This window comes from Oncorhynchus clarkii, chromosome 19 (assembly GCF_045791955.1).
Source record: "Oncorhynchus clarkii lewisi isolate Uvic-CL-2024 chromosome 19, UVic_Ocla_1.0, whole genome shotgun sequence".
In the NCBI taxonomy this organism is placed as follows: Eukaryota; Metazoa; Chordata; class Actinopteri; order Salmoniformes; family Salmonidae; genus Oncorhynchus; species Oncorhynchus clarkii.
This window is the reverse complement of record NC_092165.1, coordinates 18,414,741-18,438,739: the sequence shown is the minus strand read 5'-3', so window position 1 is coordinate 18,438,739 and position 23,999 is coordinate 18,414,741. Positions and strand designations below refer to the sequence as shown.

The following is a 23,999-nucleotide window of genomic DNA, read 5'->3' as shown; positions in this document are numbered from 1 at the left end:
GAAAGTTTTAAACTATTCAATGTTCCAAAGGACCTTCTTTCCAGCTTTTTATATCGCAGAGGTTCTGCTGCATTGTTCTGTTTCAGAGTACTGTAATTTAGACTGGGAGCCAGGTTATGACACATCCCTCGCTCTCTCTTTTCCCAGAGGAGCGTGGGCAGCGACTCCCAGGGTCGTGTCACAGCAGCCAACAATCAGCGAGAGCTGGCGGCGGAAAACAAAAAGCCCTTCAAATTCCTGCCGCTGCACGTCAACACCAACAAGAGCCGCGAGGCACCCTCGGCCTCGGCCCCCACAACCCCCTCCGTCGCCGCCACAGCCAAGAAACAGAGCCCTGGCCTGGGTCTTGGTCTCAGGGAAGCGTTCAACCCCTCCCTGCCCAGCAATGACACCCCCAGGCTAGGTAGAAGGGCCGAGAGAGGGCTCCTTCACTCTAGGGAGGATGGGAGAGGAGAGCTCAGCATCGACAGTAGCCAGGTAGGTAACGTCTAGGCACTTAGGTTTACTGGATTAGGGCTTTTCAGCACTTGCATTTTATACTCTCTGTATGTAGTCTGTTTTGTTTGATCAGCCACTTATTTCACAATGCAAATGATTGAAGTTTGTAGTTTCAATACTTAATTAAAATAGAACAAACCATAGGACATGCTTACAATAAAGTTAGTTTAGTTGTGGGTACATAGAGGAAAAACTTACTCAGTAACCCATTTTGGACAAATCTATAAATAGCATACCTTGGAACAGCGTTTTCACCACTCAAGTCTGTGCTTGCGCTGAACGGATTGTACTGTCTGCAAACCGTCACATGGCATGCTGTGCTCTCGATCTTGTAAGAAAATAAATGGTAGAACAAGGATGGGAGACTAGGCAGGCAAGATGATGATGAAACCAGTGCTTATTTAGGGCAATTTAAAAATATGCCACCACCGCAGGTTCCCAAGTGAGTTCTGCCCTCGTTTAGCTCGGTCTGCAGTGAGCGGACTGGTATCCGCGCTCTCACACACCATTTCTCTGTCTCGCTCTCTCTATCATTTACACTCACAGACATGCATGCACACATGCTTTCTCTCTGCTGTGCCACTATCTCATACACACTCACACACTCTCACACACCCTGTCTCTCACACACCCTTACACTCTCTGGTGTCCCTATCAGGTGGTGAGCAAGTTGGTTCAGATCCGGGAGTATATCGGCAAAGCCAGCTCCATGAGGGATGACCTGGTGGAGAAGAACGACATCCCGGCCAACGTGGAGCGCCTCACCCACCTCATCGCCCACCTCAAGGAGCAGGAGAGGTCCTACCTCCGCTTCCTGCAGAAGATGCTGGTCAGTACAGTACGCTGGCTTATCGAGGCTTTCTCACTGTCTCTCTCTCTGTTTTTCTCCTTTCTCTCTCTTTGGCTTGATCTGTATGTCTTTATTTTTCTCTTTCCATCCTTCTGTCATTTAAGGATGAAAGTGGCTGCTTTCGAGAGACTTTTAGTTTGAATTCACTCTATGGTATTTATAGTAAAAACAAGCTACGGCAGCCTTGGACTTTTCCCTGTTAAAGAAGCCTGCAGTCCACTGCTTTTTTTCTCACATTGCTGTTGATAGTTCAATGTGTTGTGCTTGGGGGAACTTTTCACTGCACTCTGGTCATGTATTTTTAATGCCAAGGCGTCTGAAACGCCGGCAAGACAGTCGTGTATCTTGTTCCATTTGGCAGACAAATCTAGGACATGACACACATTTCTTCTGAACTGCTGGATGGCACGTGTCATTTGATCTTGCTGTCAGCGCATCTTGCTATCAATATTACATAGGTTACCCCCCTCCGGCATTTATGTGTGAGTAGTTATGACTATTTCCATTGTTGTATACCAACTTTTTCACCAACCACTGTTCAAGTATTACATTGAAAGTGGGGTGGAGAAAGGGAAGACCCGAGTTCCCATAGCCACTACACCCTCCGTGTGAATGGTACCATAGTTCGGGCCGAAGAGGGTGACCGTGCTTGCAGTCCGTGCCTAATATTTTACTGACCGCTGCCTCTTCTGTAGGCGAGGGAGAATGAGGAGGACGAGGTGGGAACACTGGACTCGGCCTTGGGTTCAGGCTCGTTGCCATGGAGCACCACCCTGAACATGGAGGTGCGCTTCTCGGACGCCTCCAATGCCACCGTAAGTAGCCCTTCCTCTAGTTCTGACAACCAACCCCCCCCCCCCCCCCCCCCCGCTAGTTTTTTGTTTTATAGAGGAGTTTGGATTGGTCATAAACAAGATCATCTGATATGTGCATAGGGATACGCATTACAATCTCTACCAGATAGTAAGACACTTCTAGAATTCGTCACCCAAGTAGACCAAGGCTAATTGTATTGCTGCCATCCCTCCCTCTCATCCCACTCCATCTCTCCTTCTCCCCTTCTCTCCATCCCTTCCTTTGCCGGTGTAACACCAGGAAGTCTGCACTGTCAGCATCTGAGGCACAACCAGTTCTGCTTGTGCTGGCGATTTTTCTTATGTGCGTGTCTCCAACAGGGCCGCATTGCAGGCCGCAGTGACCAGAAGGAGGAGCTGGAGAACTTGAAGAAGCAGCATGAGCTCCTGAAGAAGATGCTGGAGCAGCAGGAGCAGCTCAGGGCTCTACAGGGCCGTCAGGCAGCACTACTGACCATGCAGCACAGCTCCCAGCAAGCCACACAAACCATGGCTGACACTGGTGAGACACGGGCCACATAGAAAGAGAGCGCGTATGCAGAGGAGTAAACGCACACTGGACACACAAGCGCACAAGCAGAGCTGGTAGCTACACACACATAACCTTATTTCATTTGGTGTGTGTGTTTCAGTGCCGACAGAGACCACAGGCAGTGTGTCAGGGCTGAGCATCACCTCGGAGTTGAACGATGAGCTGAACGACCTCATTCAACGCTTCCACAACCAGCTGCACGACTCCCAGGTACCAGCATCATACAATACTGGGTCGTATTAATTAGGGCACACCATAGTCAAAAGTATTAGCGCTTTCTTCTGCCTGATGCCTAATGAATACAATCCTGGCAAACGTCAAAAGTTATAATAACATGGTATTGTTTACCCCTCTATTACAGACGTGGTGTATAACCCTGTAACTATAATACTTACATTTAAATGAAGGGATAACTGGGCAAAATGAAGTCTTCATGTTGAGTAATTAGAACTTGTTTCCATGTTATTACCACTTTATCCTGTGTGGTAATGTAAAGTGCTACCCATCAAAGTAATAAATGATGAGTTGAATGTTTGTTCAACTACTAACACTTACTAACATCCTGTGTGCCTTTCCTTCCTCAGACCAAGGCAGCAGTCCCGGACAACCGCAGACAAGCCGCGAGCCTCTCCCTCTCCCGGGAAGTCTGCCGCTCTCGCTCCTCCCAGCCTTCCCCTCCTTCCCGCTCTGCCTCCTCCTTCCTCCATCCCAGCCCTCTCACTTCCCTGACCTCCATCACCCCGTCGGCGGCGAGCGCCAAGCTGACCAAGTTGCAGGAGCTGCAGGACAAGAAGCAGACCATGGACAAGATCCTGCAGGAGCTGCACTCACTCCGCGACCAGACCCTCAACAACAACTCCTGTAAGTTATGGTTTGTCTCGGTAACTGACTAGGAGTAGGATAACACTGTCGGGGGGGGGGGGGAATATTGCTTATTTAAATGCCTACAAATGCCATTTCCTGCAAAACATTGCCTTTAATGATGACAAACTTGTATTTATTTATTTATTTGTATTTTTTTTTGTGCAGCTCCTATATGATAGAAGCTTGTAAGTTTGCTGCCGTGCATGTGTGAGTAATGTGTGTTCTGTCAGGTCGTGGTGGCAGTGTGTCCCTGTCCTCTCAGCGTAGACTGGCTCTGGGCGCGGGCCCCTCGGACCGCCCCTCTGCCCCGTACCGGGAACCCAACGGGGCCTCAGCCATGAGACGGGACCCCTCCACCTACCACCCCTCCACACACACCCAGCAACCCCAGCATGAGGACGCTCCAGCAGACAAACTCCGGTACTAAACTTAAACGATTATTACAATCGGTCGGTGCACATCACACCACAGTTGTATTCCTAAGGAGCCAAATGGTAGAAAACTGAATGAAATGCAGAGGGACTTCCTGTACTTGCCCAAATCACATCTTATTGGTTGCATACACATATTTAGCAGATGTTATTGCGGGTGTAGCGAAATGTAGCGATATGCTTGTGTTCCTAGCTCAAACATTGCAGTAATATCTAAAAATGTCAAACAATACACACAACTCTAAAATAATGGAATTAAGAAATATTAGGGCGAGCAATGTCTGAGTCCGGCTAATGAATATGTATGTGTGCATGTATACAGTGCATTCGGAAAGTGTTCAGACCCTTTGACTTTTTCCACATTTTGCCTGAGGGATTGTGCGTTCATGGTGTAACTCGGCAGTTGTTTTTGCTGTCCTGTACCTGTCCCGCTGGTGTGATGTTCCGATTGTACCGATCCTGTGCAGGTGTTGTTACACATGGTCTGTCACTGCGAGAACGATCAGCTGTCCGTCCTGTCTCTCTGTAGTGCTGTCTTAGGCGTCTCACAGTACGGACATTGCAATATATTGCCCTGGCCACATCTGCAGTCCTCATGCCTCCTTGCAGCATGCCTAAGGCACGTTCACGCAGATGAGCAGGGACCCTGGGCATCTTTCTTTTGGTGTTTTTCAAAGTCAGTAGAAAGGCCTCTTTAGTGTCCTAAGTTTTCATAACTGTGACCTTAATTGCCTACCGTCTGTAAGCTGTTAGTGTCTTTATGACCATTCCACAGGTGCATGTACATTAATTGTTTATGGTTCATTGAACAAGCATGGGAAACGGTGTTTAAACCCTTTACAATGTTATTTGGATTTTTACGAATTCTTTGAAAGACAGGGTCCTGAAAAAGTGACGTTTTGTTTTTTTTGCTGAGTTTGTGGATAGAATATTTAGTGTGTCTGTAGAATAGGGTATATATTCAGCAATAGTTGAATAGGATGGCATTGACTCAAATACAATATATGGAATGATTAAAACGGTATGTAAACATTATTCCAGTGACCAGTGTTCAATTTTCTATTGGGACTACCTGGACTTAATGAATACAACCCATTGCCGATGAAGCAAAGGAGACGAGTAGAGGGAACCAACTCAGTCTATTAGCATGCACCCTTTATCTCTCTGGTACCGGCAGCTGAATATCCATGCTGTACTGTTCCTTCAGACAAGCTCTACCATCCATCACCCTTATCCCTCTTATTCATTCATTCGTCTGGTGAATGAACAATATATCCAATTAGTCAAGTGTCTCTCCTTCATTGAATCAGTTGTCCATGTATCAACCTTAGTCTCTTTCCCCCATTCCATGTCTCCCCATTCATTCCTCCACACTCTCTCTGAAATGTGACTCAAAAGGAATAGACTGCTTGAGGTCTCACTTACGGTGCTTTTAAGTCCTTGAGGTGGAGACATTTTAAAACAGAATCAGGCCTAAGTCTCTCTCTCTCCCCCGCCCACCACAGCAAACTGAAGGAGGTGCACAAGCGTCTAAACGAGCTGCGTGAGCTGGTGCAGTACTACGAGCAGACATCAGACATGATGGTGGACACAGTCAATGAGAATGTGAAGGAGGAAGAGGAGGAGGAGGAGACTGAGGAGGACGGCTCCATGCTGGAGACCATGTTCGACTCGGAGCAGGAGAACCGCCGGCCCCCCATCACCAACATCAGGTACTTGAAGGACACGGACGGAGTAGGGTGCAGTCGTTATTATTTCTCATTAGATCTGTTTATTAGTGGACCATGTCCAATTCTGATTCTAAGCATCACAGACCTGGGATTTGAACCGGCAACCACGGACAGTAACTGGTTAGTTTCGAGCCAAGCATATAATCTGTTCCTTTCATGTACCCCAAATTACCAGGTTCATTTAAAATATAGTTTGTTCTCAATAACTTTCCTGGATAAGAAATGTTAAAGGTTTAGATAATATAATTCCCAAGGGCAAATCACGCCGGGGAGTGAAATTGAGACCTGACCCCTTTTCTCCATCTTTCTTTCCCCTGGTCAGAAACCCACAGCATTCTGGGAACTGGACAGAAATGAACAGTCTGACCAACGGCCGAGGAGGCGGCAGCACCAACAACCACGTTGACGGGAGGCTCAACGAGTGTGAGATCAACAACCGCTCTGCAGCAGCCAACCTCCGCAGCCTCAACATCCCATCAGCCATAGGTAGCGTGACACGCATACGCACATTACATGTGTGCAACCTGTATATACACACACACACACACACACACACACAATCCACTCATCTCACTAACCCTCATTGTTTCTGTCTCCACCAGAGTGCCAGTACAACCGCCCCTACAACCAGGTCAAGGACGACGATGATGACGATGCCCTGGAGGATGAAGAGGAGGTGCGGGGGGCCGGGGCCCGGGACAGCGATGGCTCAGGGTCGAGCAGAAGGAGCAGCCTGGAGAACGAGGACGCGGACTTCGCCCACAAAGTCCACCGGCTGCAGACCGCCAAGCAGAAACTACGGCAGCTCCAGGAGCTGGTGGCCATGGTGCAGGTGAGAGGACTGACTAGAAACAGAGAAACATAGCATATGAGAGAGATATAGAATCTGAAATAAATTGTAGGCCCCATAGTGCAAGTCAATAATGGGACCAATCTCGTCCAAAAAGTTGACTCAAGTTTGCCAAAAAGCACCTGGATGATCATCAAGACTCTTGGAAGAATGTTCTATGGGCAGATGATTCAGAAGTATAACTTTTTGGATGATATGGGTCCCATTTTATTCCTGGCGCAAACCATACATTGCATTCCAAAGTAAGAACCTTATACCATCGGTCAAGCATGGTGGTGGTAGTGTGATGGTTTAGGAATACTTTGCAGCCTCAATAACTGGATGACTTGCCTTAATGGAAGGAACCATGAATTCTGTTCTGTATCAGAGAATTCTACAGGGAACTGTCAGGCCATCTGTCTGGAAGCTGAAATGCAGGACTTGAAACGAGCAGTTCATGCTTGAAAACCCACAAATGTTGCTAAGTTAAAGCAGTTCTGCATGGAAGAGTGTGCCAGAATTCGTCCACAGTGATGTGAGACTGCAGGCAGCGTTTGGTTGCAGTCTTTGCAGCTGAAGGTGGCACAACCTGTTATTGAGTGCAAGGGGACAGTAACTTTTTCACACAGGCATTGGGTGTTTGATAACTTTGTTTATGAAATAAATTAAATTAGTATGTCATTGTTATTTGTTCTCTATCTCATATTAGGTTTTGGTTGAAGATCTGATAACATTTAGTATAAAACAAATATGCAAAAGCAGAAAATGGAGTAGAAACATATCAACACACACATATAAGCCAATAATACAAAATAGAACACATGCTATAGAATCTAAAATGACCATGGTGCAGCTGAGTGGTCTAGACAGTTCAGAGTGGAAGAGGACCCTTTTGCAGTCCAAGAAAATAGAGCTGGAATTTGAGTCATTTATGGGCGATAGCTTTATGGAATAGTAACCGTGTGACTTCCTGCCTCCCAGAGTGACGATACAGATGCCACCACAGCCGACGAGGGTCTCCACCAGCAGCCCAACAACACCAGAGGTGCTGCTGCTGGCTCCTGCAAGAGCCCCAGAGACCTCACCCTCACAGACAAGGCCAGGTAGGAGACTAACCATAATAAGTGTATGAAAGTACCTGTGTCTATATTTAAGTGAGTGCTTTTAAGCATGTGAATTACACACCTGGGGATTCTGTTTGTGAATCTAAAATATTTTGTATGTGTCTCAGGGAGAAGCTGTATGAGGAGAAGCTTTGTCAGCAGCAGCAGGAGTTGCAGCAGCTTCACGAGGAACGCCAGCGGCTGATGGAGATCCAGGACAAGATCCAGGACCTGCAGTGGGCCTGCCCCGATCTGCAGGTAACACGTGCACGCACAGACACTGAGCACACACCACCCTATTTCCTGATTGATTGTGTTGAAAGGCTTTGGAGTCAACTTCTTTCTGACCCCTCTTAACTGTAGTGTTCTATATTGGTAATGGGGTATTATTTGAGGCAACCTCTCACACACACTCTCCCTCCCATCTTCTCTCCAGTCATCAGTGTCCAGCAGCACAGTGAGCCAACAGGCTCTGATGAGGAAGCCCCCAGCTGCAACTTCCACCCCGGCCCCTCCCCCTGCTCCGGCTGCAGCCCCCAAAGCCAACGCTTCTCCTGCTGCAACCGCTGTGCTCAAACCCACAGCCCAGGCCGCTACTAATGCCTCTGTCACCGACAACGAGGTGGGTTCTTTATTTTGATTTGACAGGGCCAGTTTACTGTAACATCAAGGATAGTATGCTCATCCCACAGACTTAAAGTGCTTGCTTGCCAAAATCAAATGGAACACTTCTATCACCCGCTCAGTGCAAGGCTTTTCTTGAGGGTTAACTGGTAAGGGTTAGCGTAACCGAGTTAGCCATGGCTGGATGTCAGGGAGCTGTATAGTAGTGTGGGTTATTTTGCTGATGTAACCATGAAAATGACACGGCTCATTTACCTTCGTGGTTCTCCAGCAGCTGTGGTGTGAGATGCGGCGCCACCAGATCCTGCGGGAGGAGCTGCGCCAGCGGAGGAAGCACCTGGAATCCCTGATGGCCGAGCACCAGAGGAGGAGCGGCCTCAGCGACTCCCCCTACAAGATGGAGGACCCAGAGGGACACGCCGCCTCACAGCCACTTAGCAGGGACGAGAGGTGGGCGAAGCGTTACCCCTAAATAATCTGGGGGAGTTCCATGATGTGAAATATTCTGAATGTTGCAGATTACAAGTAGAATGACGCTTTTAGGCATTGTGTGCTTTCATATCTGCATGACGTGCCTTGAGAGATCGGTTTAGTCTTTGAGTGGGGCCTTAATTGACTTGTTTCCCTCCTCCTCAGGACCATGGCCACGTGGGGCGGCTCCACCCCCTGTCAGCTAGACGAGGACGGCTACCCCTCTGAGATGGGTGCTGAGGAGGAGGAGGAGGAAGAAGAGGACGGAGCAGAGTCCAGCTCCAGTGATGACCTGCATCTCTACTCCACTAGGAAGCAGAGATCCTACAGCAATAGGAAGACACTGGGCAGGTCTGAAAAATTCATACAAGGATAGCCATTTTTTTTCCTATTCAGGATAAAGATACAGGGCACAATAGTCTTAACCTCTAAAAGTCTAAGCCGTGGGAGGGGACTAGGCTACATATGGAATTGTTTTAAGATGGTCATACCATGGCTCATTTAGCTATTTGATTTAGAATTTTAGGACCACTTTGGGTAATAAAAAAATATATACAGTTAGGAGATTTTTAAGAAAGATCAGGAAATGTTTTTGTTATTTTTGGACACATATTTAACCCCTTATTTTTGTTGCTACTAAACTACCTCCATACTTCTATTTGTTTGCATGGGTTACCTTCAGACGAGTCCCGTGACACTTGTATAGCAAAATGGAGAAAACCATCGTAAGAGTCGCATCTTTCCATAGTCGTAGTAGTTTTGTAGGCCTAACTGTTCCAACGCTACAGACTTTTTCAACATTAAAATCTGTAATATCTTGTGTTTCACGAAGTCGTGGCTGAACGACTACATTAAGAACATACAGCTGGCGGGTTATACACTATCGGCAGGATAGAACAGCAGCCTCTGGTAAGACACGGGGCGGGGGCCTATGCATATATGTAAACAACAGCTGGTGCATGATATCTAAGGAAGGTTTTGCTCGCCTGAGGTAGAGTATCTCATGATAAGCTGTAGATCACACTATCTACCTAGAGAGTTTTCATCTGTATTTTTCATAGCTGTCTACATACTACCACAGATCGATGTTGGCACTAAAACCGCACTCAATGAGCTGTACACCACCATAAGCAAACAGGAAAACGCTCATCCAGAGGATGCACTCCTAGTGGCCGGGGACTTTAATGCAGGGAAACTTAAATCAGTTTTATCTCATTTCTATGAGCATGTAAAATGTGCAACCAGAGGGGAAAAACATTCTAGACCACCTTTACTCCACACAGAGGCGTACAAAGCTCTCCCTCGCACCTCAATTTGGCAAATCTGACCATAATTCTATCCTCCTGATTCCGGCTTACAAGCTAAAATTAACGCAGGAAGCACCAGTGACTATAAAAAATTGGTCAGATGAAGCAGATGCTAAACTACAGGACTGTTTAGCTAGCGCAGACTGGAATATGCTCCGGGATTCTACCGATGGCATTGAGGAGTACACCACATCAGTTACTGGCTTTATCAATAAGTGCATCAAGGACGTCGTCCCCACGGTGACTATACATACATACCCCAACCAGAAGCCATGGATTACAGGCAACATTCGCACTGAGCTAAAGGATCGAGCTGCTGCTTTCAAGGACCGGGACTCTAACCCGGAAGCTTATAAGAAATCCTGCTATGCCCTCTGACGAACCATCAAACAGGTAAAGCGTCAATACAGGACTAAGAGTGAATCGTACTGCTCCGACGCTCGTCGGATGTGGCAGGGCTTACAAACTATTACAGCCTACAAAGGGAAACACAGCCGAGAGCTGCTCAGTGACACAAGCCTACCAGATGAGCTAAACCATTTCTTTGCTCGCTTCGAGGCAAGTAACACTGAAACATGCATGAGAGCATCAGCTGTGAGTAAGACCTTTAAACAGGTCGACATTCACAAGACCGCAGGGCCAGACTGATTACCAGGACGTGTACTGTGAGCATGTGCTGACGAGCTGGCAAGTGTTTTCAATGACATTTTCAACCTCTCCCTGTCTGAGTAAAACCAACATGTTTTAAGGAGACCACCATAGTCCCTGTGCCCAAGAACACAAAGGTAACCTTCCTAAATGACTACTGACCCGTAGCACTCACATTTGTAGCCATGAAATGCTTTGAAAGGCTGGTCATGATTCACATCATCAACACCATTATTCCAGAAACCCTAGACTCACTCCAATTTGCATACCGCACCAACAGATCCGCAGATCTCTATTGCACTCCACACTGCCCTTTCCCACCTGGACAAAAATAACACCTATGTGAGAATGCTATTCATTGACTACAGCTCAGCGTTTAACACCAGAGTGCCCTCAAAGCTGGACCTCCTGATGATGATGATGTAAATATATCACTAGCCACTTTAAACAATGCTACCTTATATAATGTTACTTACCCTACATTATTCATCTCATATGCATACGTATATACTGTACTCTATATCATCGACTGTATCCTTATGTAATACATGTATCACTAGCCACTTTAAACTATGCCACTTTGTTTACATACTCATCTCATTTGTACATACTGTACTTGATACCATCTACTGTATCTTGCCTATGCTGCTCTGTACCATCACTCATTCATATATCCTTATGTACATATTCTTTATCCCCTTACACTGTGTACAAGACAGTAGTTTTGGAATTGTTAGTTAGATTACTTGTTATTACTGCATTGTCGGAACTAGAAGCACAAGCATTTCGCTACACTCGCATTAACATCTGCTAACCATGTGTATGTGACAAATAAAATTTGATTTGATGATTTGATTTGATGGGCCGCCCCCAGGTGATAATGGTTGTTAACAACACATCCACCACGCTGATCCTCAAAAAGGGGGCCACTCGGGTGTGTGCTCAGTCCCCTCCTGTACTCCCTGTTCAAACGTGACAGCACGGCAAGGCACGACTACAACACCATTAAGTTTGCTGATGACACAACAGTGGTAAGCCTGATCACCGACAATGATGAGACAGCCTATAGGGAGGAGGTCAGAGACCTGACCGTGTGTTACAAGGACATTAACCTCTCCCTCAACGTGATCAAGACAAAGGAGATGATTGTGGACTACAGGAAAAGGAGGACCGAGCACGCCCACATTCCCGTCGACAGGGCTGCAGGTTGAGAGCTTCAAGTTTCTTGGCGTCCCCATCACCAACAAACTAACATGCTCCAAGCACACCAAGACAGTCGTGAAGAGGTCATGACAAAACCTATTCCCCCTCAGGAGATTTGGCATGGGTCCTCAGAGTTCTACAGCTGCACCATTGAGAGCATCCGGACAGGTTGCATCACTGCCTGGTATGGCAACTGCTCGGCCTCCGACCGCAAGGCACTACAGAGGGTAGTGCGAACGGCCCAGTATATCACCGGGGCCAAGCTTCCTGCCATCCATGACGTCTATACCAGGCGGTGTCATAGGAAGGCCCTAAAAATTGGTCAGACTCCAGGCATCTAGTCATAAACTGTTCTCTCTGCTACCGTAAGGCAAGCGGTACCGGAGCGTCAAGTCTAGGTCCAAGAGGCTTCTACCCCCCCAAGCCATCAGACTCCTGAACAGTTAATCAAATGGCTACCCAGACTATTTGCATTGCCCCCCCCCCCCTCTTCTACACTGCTGCTACACTCTTATTATCTATGCATAGTCACTTTAATAACTCTACCTACTTGTATATATTAACTCAAATTACCTCGACACCGGTGCCCCCGCACACTGACTCTGTTCTGGTACCCCCTGTATATTGCCCCGCTATTCTTATTTACTGCTTTTTTTCCCTTTTTTTCTTAACTGCATTGTTGGTTAAGGGCTTGTAACTAAGTAATTTCACTGTACCTGTTGTATTCGGCGCATGTGACAAACAATATATTATTTGATTAATCAGTTGTAGTAGTTATGAGGGGTTAGGGTTAATCCTAACCCAACTCCAGTCCTAGAGAGATACTGGGTGTGCAGGCTTTTGTTCCACCCTATAGGTTTCTATTGATATATGGTTACATACGGTATTGTTCTTCCATTTACTTGGTTTGTATTTTCTTATTGTTGCATTGTTGAGAAGGAACCTGCAAGTAAGCACTTTGTTGGATGATGTTGACCATACGTAGCCTGTTTTTATAAGACTAATACATCTTGAATCTTGGCATCATGAAAGTTCTGAGGGAAAATTGGGTCATGCATTCACAGCAGCATCCACAACTCGTTGGACACCCAATAATACAAATATATCACTCCCCCTTCTTTCACCAGCAACGTTTTGAAGCCGCCCCAACAATTTGCATCTGTAGCTAGTGGACGACCCTCTCGAGCCAAACAACAACAGTCCCAAGCCCATGGCGGCATCGCGGGTGCGAGGCGCCAGGAGAACCTGCGTTGGGCGGCTGAGCTGTCCTTCAAGGAGGGTTCTGGCACTGGGTCTACGTTAGCATCACACCACTGGCAGGAGCAGGTGGGCACACTACAGAGGCAGCTGGACTTCAGCACCAGCATGTGTCAGACCCTACTGCAGGACCAGCAGGTTGGTATAGCAGTTCAGTCACCTCACACCAATACATAGGCTTATCTAAAACATTTGACATGGTTGAGGCGTGCCTGATTTAGCTTGTCAGGTATGAGGCAAGCAGGCACGAGGAGTTTGATTTCTATGTACCTGAGAAGCGAAGCTATATCAAGGGTACCGCGCATGTCAACGTTTTGGAATGTATTGATTTTAGCTTGACTGGCATGAGGGATTTGCGTGCAATTCAGACTATTCCATTGTTTTCTTTGTACCTTCCAATCTAAATTAAGTGCCTCCAAGTATTTCAAATGTTTGGAATACGTATCGAACCATGTCTGAATTCACCGAACCAAAGGAGGTATTTGAGGTTAATTTAGCTTGCCTGTTTGTTTCCATTGTACATGACCAGCTAAGCCAAATAAAGTACACCTCAAGTATTTCAAATATTCTGAATATTGTGCATTCACGCCTGGTCTGTGTCGTGACTTTACTTTCATTAATCTGATGACTGTTATTTATCTAATCAAATAACTGTTTAATTGTTACCCAATTTAAATTCTCATTAACAATTAACTCATTAGGAATTGGGGCACCAAGAGAGCGGTTCTTGAAAGAGTTACCATCTCCCGAATTAAACTTTAAGGGTCTTTACCAATCATATTCATAAATGGTCAACGTATTAATGATAACCTTCTATCATATCATTCTGAACAGTTGTAACCCCTTGCATCTGCAAAAACCCCAGCCTTACTTATGATTCAGTGCTACACAAATTAGTTTAATTATTTACTAGCTAACTAAATGGTAACACAGGATAAACATACACACTTAATACATTAGCAAAAGGTCCCGAGTGGACTGACATAATATGGCGGCTTGTTACAACTATGTTATGTTGGAATGTACCTCTGGCTCTCCGTAAGTAAAACAAAACAAGAAAATGGTGCTGTCTGGTTTGCTTAATATAGGGAATTTAAGTATATTCTCTCCCCTCTGTGTGTGAGAGGGGGTCCGGCTGAAGTTATTTATTGCAAAGCTTATCTGATTTTGAGTCAGGACATCGGTTTCACCCAACCTACAGAAAAGGTAGCAGCAACCTAAGGCTTTAGGCACACTGCCAAATAATGTGTGGCATTTCTGCTCGCTTTCCTTTCTGTTCAATGTCTATTACATTTCACTAAGGTCGATAAAGTAAGTTAATAAAGAAATGTATTACTCATGCCAGTCTTGTGTTAGAGGTGCCTAAATGGATTTTCGCCGCATTGTCATTGATATAGCACGGTGACGGTGACACTTAACCTATAGAGCATGGTGTTGAATTTGAATTTATTCAGCGTGCGTCGTCCTGATGGAAATGCAAACACTGCTATTCCTTTTATAGAAATCAGCCTTTGGCTTGAGATCCTATTTGACTGGGTGTCAGAACCTGTATGGGGAAACCAAATGACAGACAGGTTCATGAATACCATTTTGTTCTCTTTCTATCTCTTTCAAACTTTCTTTCTCCACACACACACACACTCTTTCTACATCTCTCACTCTTCTACCTGTTTTCCTTGTCCCTACCTGTTCTCCCCTCCCCCCTCTCCAGATGTTGTCCTACATGCTCCAGACCCTGCTCACAGGACCGTACAATGCGCTGCCCAACAACCTGTCCTCCCCCCAGGTCCACCTGGTCATGCACCAGCTCAGCCAGTGTTACACACAGCTGGCCTGGCAGCAGAACAACGCCGAAAGGTAGAACAAACACACAAAAAAAATCAACTAGAATCTATTGGTTTATTTTCATTTTTGTCATTTAGCAGAGTGACTTAGTAGTGTGTGTGCATACTTTTTCGTACTGGTCCAACCGTGGGAATCTAACTCTACCACCTGAGCCACACAGGACCCATTTGCACAGATAATGTACAACAAACATTGCACCATATTTTAGCTATATACTGTAGCTAATTCTCATCTGAAGTCCCCAGATACTTTACTAGTTTACTGATATGTTAATGTCACTGGCTCAATGTATGGCATGAGGGAAATGATCAGTGTCTGTTTTCCAGACCTTACAATTCCGTTGAACATTTATTCATTGCAGCTTTCGTTTGTTAGGTTCACACCCATGTCATGTCTACATTAGTTTATAGCTAGCTCTAAGTGCATAGCCAATCATGGTTAAATGACTATCTGCAGTATATGTGAACATGACATCAGGTTTAAACATGACTTGTGAATACAAGAATGCGGTTAGGTTTTAACACTCGACTTGCCTGTATTTATCCCGTTTGTCCCCAGACTGAAACTGGTGCTGAGCGACCTGCTTCGTCAACAACAACAGCAGCCGCCCTCCTCGTCCTCAGGTCAGCAGGCCCAGAACCAGGGCTCCACGTCCCGGGACTCCGGCAGTGCCTGTCCCCCCTTCTCCCCCACCAGTCTCTTTCTCCCCTTCATCTCCTCCATTCCCCCCTCTGTCAACCAGGCCCTCAACCTGCCTCCTGGCCTGGCCGGATTCACACCCCTCTCCTCCGGTACGCCTTCCAACACCCCTTTATACATACATCTTCCATCCATTGTTTTTCGACCCTTCCTCGTTGATGTTATGACATATATTTTGTATGAGTGAAAGTTCTCAAAGGAATGAAAAATCCAAGAATGTATACCAAACATTAGGAACACCCCCTCAGAACAGCCTCAGTTCGTCAGGGCATGGACTCTTAAGTTGTCAAGTGTTCTACAGGGATGCTGGCGCCCATGTCAACTCCAATGCGTCCCACAGTTGTCAAGTTGGTTGGGTGTCCTTTTGGGTGGTAGACCATTTTTTATACACACGGGAAACTGTTGAGCGTGTTAAAAAAAAAAAAAACATTAGCGTTGCACTTCTTGACACCAACCGGTGTGCTTGGCACCTACTACCATTCGCCGTTCAAAGGCACTTAAATTCTTGCCCATTCACCCTCTGAATGGCACACATACAAAATCCATGTCTCAAGGCTTAAAAATCCTTTAACCTGTCTCTTTAAAGCTTTCCCCTCATCAGTCTGTCATGGAAAAAGCAGGTGTTCTTAATGTTTTTGTATAGTTAGTGTTCAAATAATGTCTCTTTCAGGGACTGTGTGTGCAAAAATGTATCAATTGCTTTTGTAATAATGTCATGGAAGGCACTCTTCTTTAAATACTTGTCACCTTGACCCAGTTCAATTCAGAGGTTAGCTTTAGAAATTGAGAAGCTCTGGCACATATGAGTGTTATTGAGGAATAGAGTGCATACTGGAATAGTAGGAGAAATTCCTGATTTGATATTTTTGTAACCAAGTGTTTTCCAGATCACAATATACGCAGTTTGACGTTTATTGTCATCAGTCTTGTCCTGGAGGCAGAACTGAACAATTTCCCCTTAAATAAGCCAGTCAAAATTGTCTTTTGTAAAAATTCATAAAATGTAAAAGCTTTTTAGTCTTAGTTTAAGATTAGGGTTAGCAAGCGGGGTTAGGTTTAAAATCAGATTTTATGACTTTGTGGCTGTGCCAGCTAGTGACCATGCTGCAGATTTGCCTCCAGAACCAGATTCATGATGGAAAAACCTCTAACCTGCACAATACACCCTCTGTGTGCTCACTTAATTTATTTTTCTCCTCCACAGGGTTTAATTTCAACCCCATGTTCCCTTCTGCTATGGGGGAGTTCCCTCAGAGTGCTGGTGGCCAAGTCAGCCCAGACAACCACCAGCAGCAGCTGGATCCCAACACCTCAGTCAAGACAGAGTACTTGAGCTTCCCTCCGCCCCTACAATGCTCCCCACTCAACACTGTAGACAAAAGGTGTGTGTTAGTGATTGATTGGCAAAAATCAAGTAGTTGCATATCGTGATATTATTTTTGGATGATATTGTATCGATTATTACTGACGTTTGACTCCAAGTATCGATTTGTAAAATCGATGTAGGCAGCGTTAGCTAGCGCTAGTCGGCTGTACCTGTGCCAAAACTCCAGTATTTATTCATCCTATAGCATGTTCTCCGTCTTTTTTAAATAGTGAGCCAACATGCTTTCAGTACTTATATTTCCCTGACTGATCAAAACACATTTTCTCTTGCCCCTCTGCAGCAGACATATATAGTGAGCAATATGTTTGGAACATCAAATCGCAATACAATCTGTGTCGAATCACAATACATATAGAATCGCAATACATATCGTATTGGCACATAAGTATCGTGATGTCCCTTGCAATTCCCAGGCCTGTGTGTGTGTGTGTGTGTGTGCAAAGAATGAAAGGCATACTTCATTGCTACTTAGTTCTCTCTTACTCACACATTTTTTCCTACTTTAGTCCAACCGTCTTTCTCTGTCTGTATCCATCCCACCAGGCCCCAGAGGCAGAATGAAGGAACCGGCAGTCGTGGCCATGAATCTGGCTGGCTCAACGTCTCCCAGCCTCCAGCTCCTATCACTGAATCCCCCTCCCCTCTACCCCATAGAGGGGCTAACAACACCCGGCCCCAGGCCTTCGACCAGGCCTCCCAGGAGAGCTTCAGCAGCATGCCGGACCCGGCTGACCCCACCATCATCACCAAGGCCTTCAGGGCAGGACGTAAGGCCTCTGCCCAGGCAAGCCTGGCCTCCCGCGACAAGACGCCCAACTCCAAGAGGAGGACCCGGCTGGTCAAGGGACACCACAAGAACACTGGTACGACATGGGATACTGTGTAGGGACCTGTAATGATTTATATTGAGTGCTTTTTCTCTAGAACTTGACATTTCCTTCCTCTCCAGCAGCTCAGTTAGGAAGGCCGGGAGGTAACTCGCTCCAACCACCACCACTGTAGCACCTGCCTGTTGATATATTTACAAGATCATAAGACTAGAGATTTGAAGACCTCTCAATATTTCGGAGACACAACTGAAACAGTATTGCTCAAGGCGACTTGGTCAACACTATCTATTCAAAAGACGAATGCACAAATAGGGTATTTTTTTAAACATACGATGTGTGTAAATGCTTATTTTTGCATATCTCACACTTTCTCCCCTCTATTTGTTTTGTGTGTTTCTCTTTCCTTGCTTGTGTATCTCCAGGAGTGGAGAGTGACAGTGTGTCCAGCACGGCCGACTTTGTCCAGAAGAGGGTGCCGCAGCCCCATCGCCAGCGGGACCAGAACCAGAGCCTGCTAGACAAACTGACCCAGGAGAAACTGGACACCAAGACCAAGACGGGCAACAAGCCCAACGACCTGTCCTCCGGTACAAAACCTTGACCCGATCACACTACACCGTGTCCACGCACATCTTCAGTTTCATTATTATTGTTATTTGAGTTTAATTGGTTTTATGTCCTCACCTTTTTGTAACGTGACCACGTTTTACTTTTTTGTTTATTTATGTCGTTGCATTTTTGATTTTCCTCACAGCCTATGCTTGGAGAACACCTTTCCTCTCTAACAGAATTGCATGCACTGAAGCGCCAGGTAAACTCACCCCTAGCACACAGCTAAGCACCAGCTAATACTGATTGTCACTGATTTGAAGTTTGTTTTCCCACAACTTTTGTGTAATATCGGTCATTCAAGCACCTCATGCATGTAATAGTTAAACTTTTAACGGACTCAAACTAGATCCCAACCTTAGTGTAACCTTCGAGTCTCTAGCTTGATCTAATGGACTTGGCGAACAATTGAAAGAGAAAAGGGGATACCTAGTCCGTTGTCCAACTGAATGTATTCAACTGAAATGTGTCTTCCGCATTTAACCCAACCCCTCTGAATCAGAGTAATATGTTTGGCATTCTGATTGGCTTTTTTTTATTTTTTTTTTATGCAATTGCTTTATCTTTTGCATTTAGGAATTTGTTAGAATGTGTTCCATTGTACAGTATAATTTCCTTCGATACATTACTCTTAGAGAACTACTAGGTGCGCAGGCTTTCCCTCCAACTCTACTTTAACACATCAGATTCAGCGAATCAAGGTCCTGATGAAGGTATGTTTCAGCAGAGCTGGAGCCAAAGACTACACCGCCACCTGTGCAATACTGGATGGATATATATAGATATATCTCCCCAATAGACTGCCACATATGACTGCTTCTTATACTTGCGACAACATCTTCTTGAGTGTCTGTCTTGCGTTTTAACACCTCCAGATGCCAGCAGTGACTTCTCCCTGTTCGAGGCCCTGAGAGAGACTATCTACTCGGAGGTGGCCACGCTCATTTCCCAGAACGAGTCGCGGCCCCACTTCCTCATCGAGCTCTTCCACGAGCTGCAGCTGCTCAACACGGACTACCTGCGCCAGAGGGCACTCTACACCCTACAGGTAAACATGTCCGAATGAGGATTTACTGCTGATCCTAGACCAGCACTCCTACTCTGAGACTGCAAATAGTATTTCATACAATCCATGGGTAAACCTCATAGGAATAGATTCAAGCCACAAGGAGCTGCTGATAAAGACTTGAGGTGCCAAAATGTTGTTGATAAATCCCGTAGGAGCATAGAAAAAAACACTGGATTCTTTCTTCTAAATGTACAGCTCATGATTGTAACCCCCTTCCTTGCTGTTGGATTCTAATGTTTAACCATGTCTTTTTGCTGTTGACCTCCAGGACATAGTGACCAGGCACCTGACGGAGAAGAGTGCGGCCGAGGACCAGGCCTCCACCCTGGGCCCTGTGGCCTGGGCAGCCGGCTCCCAGTCAGAGCTCACCCCCAGTGAAAGCCTGGCAACCAGCGACGGGGTGAGACAGACGGATTTACACACACACCTGCCTCTTCATTAAATCACTTGCCTGTCATATCTCCCACTCCCTCTTTTCTCTTCTCAAGCTTTCCCTATCTCTCGCTCTTTTCTCTAGCTCATGTCTCATTCCTGACACCTCTCACTTTCTCTCAACATCTCTCGCTCTTTCCAGCCATCCATCTTAAACACTGTCCATCTATTTTTATTTCACTCTCATCCATCTTAAACACTCCGTCCATCTCTTTTTCTCTTTCCCCCTACCTCCTTTGTTCCCCCCCTCGTCTTTGAAATCCAGTGCTCCAGTTGTCAGTAAGGCTGTGCCTTGAGGCCCATCCGTCACTCTGAGCGAAGTATTGCGGTTGCTGCCTGCCGGACAGATTAGATGTGTGTGGTTGTGCAGGTCTTTGTTCTAGCCCAGGTCCCCGGATGTTTTGCTAAATTATAACAATCCCTTTTGTCTTTGTAAATCACTCCTTTGTTCCCCAGTGATGGATGAGATGCCTGATTTTCTTCCCCCCCCCCCCCTATGTTTGGAGAAAAGGATACAAGGGCAGATGCGCAGCCCATTGTTTTTAGTTTATTGCATCCCGAGATGTAACAGACGCAAAATCGGCCAAGGGAGTTTAGCAGAGCGGTCTCTGCAATGAATCAACGTTTTTATTTTGTTCTCTCCCCGCTCTTCCTCATTCGAACAATGAATGATGAATGGGTTCTCGTTTAGGATTTTTTTTATTTCTAAATTGTGTTTGTTAGCCCCCAATGGGTGAGTGGTGTGTGACTGAATTCCCTTTTTACCTCTCTCTCAGGATGTGTCGGAGAAGAACATCCGGGTCATCAAGCATCATGTCCCGAGTAAGAGGCGGAACTACGCAGAATCGGTAGACAACGAGAGCACCCTGTCCACCACCTCCAACCTGGAGCCGTTCGCTAACGATGACTTAGGTATAATTTTTTAGTTGAGTTGAGTTTATTGTCCCGCGTTGCTCTTCTAATATCCTTCTCTTGTGTTCTCTCGCTCTCTCTCCCTCCCCTCTCCTGCCACTTGCAATGCTGTGCTGCCAGGTAACACAGTGATCCACTTAGACAAGGCTCTAGCCAGGATGAGAGAGTACGAGCGCATGAAGCTCAAGGCTGAGTTTAGCCCCAACACCACTGCTGCTACCGCCTCTGAGGCCTCTGCTAACTCTTCTGCTAGCGCTGCTCAGCTGCTGGAAGGTACACTTCTCTCTGTTCTACATCTCTCTCTGGTAGAAATGCGTAACGCTTGCTCCCCAAAGCCATGTGCTTCGTCCCACTCTACGGTGTTGTGGTCGGCGGGTGTGAACACTCCCACAAACGTGTTTCCAAGTGCAAAGCACTTTGGCTGTCTGCGGTCTCATGTAGAGTCCTTGAAGTGTGCAGTCGCGCCCTCACGCACTTAGTAAAGAAAAATGGGATGTGGCAATGGTGTGCTGAGCTGTTTCGATTTCTCTTGGTGCCAGCTTACAAAACACACACCTCAGATGGGAGATAATAATACATCTGTGTGTGTGTGTGTGTGTGTGTGTAAAGGTGCGGGAGTCTGGTCAGGTGATGTCCACTGTCCCCAGATCGACACCCAGCAGCTGGACAGACAGATTAAGGCCATAATGACCGAAGTCATCCCCTTCCTCAAGGTAGGAACCCAGGACCTGCCTCAATACCCTATAGTGGTATCCCTTTTGTCTCCTGTCCTTCATTTATACTAGGGGTGGTCAATCCTCATCCTGGAAAGCTACTGGTCTGGATGTGCCCAAGCCTAGCTCAGATAATCCCTACCATTGTGTAGCAGAGTTGTCCCAATGCTTCAGCGTTGGCAGACACAATGTAAGTAACTTAATTTGTGTCCCTCTAATTGCCCTGAATGCCTCTGTTGATCCTACAGCTATTGTAGGCAGAAATCATGTACCTATGAACCAGTTATACTGTTAGCACTGAGACGGTGTGCCCTAGTAGGAATTTCACTGTGTGCAGCTCACCCTGCACTATCAGCTCAAACATAAATAACATGAGCATGTCTACTTATGCTAAGCTTCCCATTAAATCAATGAAAACAATCAAGCATTCCAGAGAAGTGCTAAAAATAGCCCACATTAACATATGTAGCCTAAGGAACGACATTCTATCTCTGAAACACACATTGACAACACCTTTGATACAGTGGCAGCAATACATGGTTATAACATATGCAGACATGCCAATGGTGGAGGTGTTGCTGTTTTATATTCAGAATTTATGAAATTGCTTATTCCAGTTACAAAAAAGCATGCACCCATTTGTAAGAAAATAACTAAAAAGTGTTAAATCCCCTTGGATTGATGAGGAATTGAAAAACGGTAGGGTTGAGAAGGATGAGGCAAAAGGAATGGCAAGTCTGGGTACTGAAAATTGAGAAATCATGTGACTAAACTGAGTAAAAAGAAGAAACTATAATGTGAAACACAGATGAATGATAGTAAAAAGAAGAAACTATAATATGAAACACAGATGAATGATAGTAAAAAGAAGAAACTATAATATGAAACACAGATGAATGATAGTAAAAAGAAGAAACTATGATATGAAACACAGATGAATGATAGTAAAAAGAAGAAACTATAATATGAAACACAGATGAATGATAGTAAAAAGAAGAAACTATAATATGAAACACAGATGAATGATAGTAAAAAGAAGAAACTATGATATGAAACACAGATGAATGATAGTAAAAAGCTTTAGAGCACCTTAAATGAAATGTTGGGCAAAAAGGCAAACTCTGCTCCATTCATTGAAACAGATGGCTCATTTTTCACAAAACCCACTGTTATTGCCAATGACAATGACTTTTTCATTGGCAAGATTAGCTAACTTAGGCATGATGTGCCATCAACAAACGCTGACACAACACATTCAAGAAAAACTGATTTAAATGAGGAAAGACGAGCGTTGTAATTTTGAATTCCATAAAGTGGGCGTGGAAGAAGTTAAAAAATGATTGTCTATCAACAATGACAAGCCACCAGGGTCTGTCAACTTGGGAAATGACTGAGGATAATAGCAGACGATATTGCCACTCCTATTTGCCATATCTTTTATATATATATATGTGTGTGTGTGTGTGTGTTTGTTTTCACCTTTATTTGACCAGTTGAGAACAAGTTCTCATTTACAACTGCGGCCCGGCCAAGATAAAGCAAAGCAGTGCAACAAACAACAGTTGCACATAAACAAACGTACAGTCAATAACATAAAATAATTACAGTGCCTTGCGAAAGTATTCGGCCCCCTTGAACTTTGCGACCTTTTGCCACATTTCAGGCTTCTAACATAAAGATATAAAACTGTATTTTTTTGTGAAGAATCAACAACAAGTGGGACACAATCATGAAGTGGAATGACATTTATTGGATATTTCAAACTTTTTTAACAAATCAAAAACTGAAAAAATGGGCGTGCAAAATTATTCAGCCCCCTTAAGTTAATACTTTGTAGCGCCACCTTTTGCTGCGATTACAGCTGTAAGTCGCTTGGGGTATGTCTCTATCAGTTTTGCACATCGAGAGACTGAAATGTTTTCCCATTCCTCCTTGCAAAACAGCTCGAGCTCAGTGAGGTTGGATGGAGAGCATTTGTCAACAGCAGTTTTCAGTTCTTTCCACAGATTCTCGATTGGATTCAGGTCTGGACTTTGACTTGGCCATTCTAACACCTGGATATGTTTATTTTTGAACCATTCCATTGTAGATTTTGCTTTATGTTTTGGATCATTGTCTTGTTGGAAGACAAATCTCCGTCCCAGTCTCAGGTCTTTTGCAGACTCCATCAGGTTTTCTTCCAGAATGGTCCTGTATTTGGCTCCATCCATCTTCCCATCAATTTTAACCATCTTCCCTGTCCCTGCTGAAGAAAAGCAGGCCCAAACCATGATGCTGCCACCACCATGTTTGACAGTGGGGA

The 23,999-nt window shown here is 45.4% G+C and overlaps 1 protein-coding gene across 12 annotated transcripts in view; it reads left to right on the top strand.

Annotated features, from left to right (window-relative positions):
• LOC139374884 (pericentriolar material 1 protein-like) overlaps nt 1-23,999 on the top strand; it is a 37,128-nt gene that overhangs the window by 6,000 nt on the left and 7,129 nt on the right. For 2 of the 12 annotated variants that reach the window (XM_071116083.1, XM_071116082.1), the window contains exons 4-30: nt 148-477; nt 1,157-1,327; nt 2,044-2,163; nt 2,524-2,704; nt 2,835-2,944; nt 3,319-3,595; nt 3,829-4,018; nt 5,535-5,741; nt 6,082-6,245; nt 6,362-6,591; nt 7,570-7,691; nt 7,820-7,949; nt 8,128-8,313; nt 8,590-8,765; nt 8,952-9,137; nt 13,072-13,339; nt 14,913-15,058; nt 15,605-15,837; nt 16,950-17,127; nt 17,676-17,995; nt 18,385-18,549; nt 18,717-18,773; nt 19,447-19,619; nt 19,909-20,040; nt 20,849-20,984; nt 21,105-21,257; nt 21,594-21,697. In XM_071116083.1, coding sequence (XP_070972184.1) covers nt 148-477; nt 1,157-1,327; nt 2,044-2,163; nt 2,524-2,704; nt 2,835-2,944; nt 3,319-3,595; nt 3,829-4,018; nt 5,535-5,741; nt 6,082-6,245; nt 6,362-6,591; nt 7,570-7,691; nt 7,820-7,949; nt 8,128-8,313; nt 8,590-8,765; nt 8,952-9,137; nt 13,072-13,339; nt 14,913-15,058; nt 15,605-15,837; nt 16,950-17,127; nt 17,676-17,995; nt 18,385-18,549; nt 18,717-18,773; nt 19,447-19,619; nt 19,909-20,040; nt 20,849-20,984; nt 21,105-21,257; nt 21,594-21,697 — 4,845 coding nt within the window. Of the gene's footprint in view, nt 1-147; nt 478-1,156; nt 1,328-2,043; nt 2,164-2,523; nt 2,705-2,834; nt 2,945-3,318; nt 3,596-3,828; nt 4,019-5,534; nt 5,742-6,081; nt 6,246-6,361; nt 6,592-7,569; nt 7,692-7,819; nt 7,950-8,127; nt 8,314-8,586; nt 8,766-8,951; nt 9,138-13,071; nt 13,340-14,912; nt 15,059-15,604; nt 15,838-16,949; nt 17,128-17,675; nt 17,996-18,384; nt 18,550-18,716; nt 18,774-19,446; nt 19,620-19,908; nt 20,041-20,848; nt 20,985-21,104; nt 21,258-21,593; nt 21,698-23,999 lie in introns of all 12 variants that reach the window. The other 10 variants (XM_071116081.1, XM_071116080.1, XM_071116085.1 and 7 more) reach the window with 7 other exon arrangements.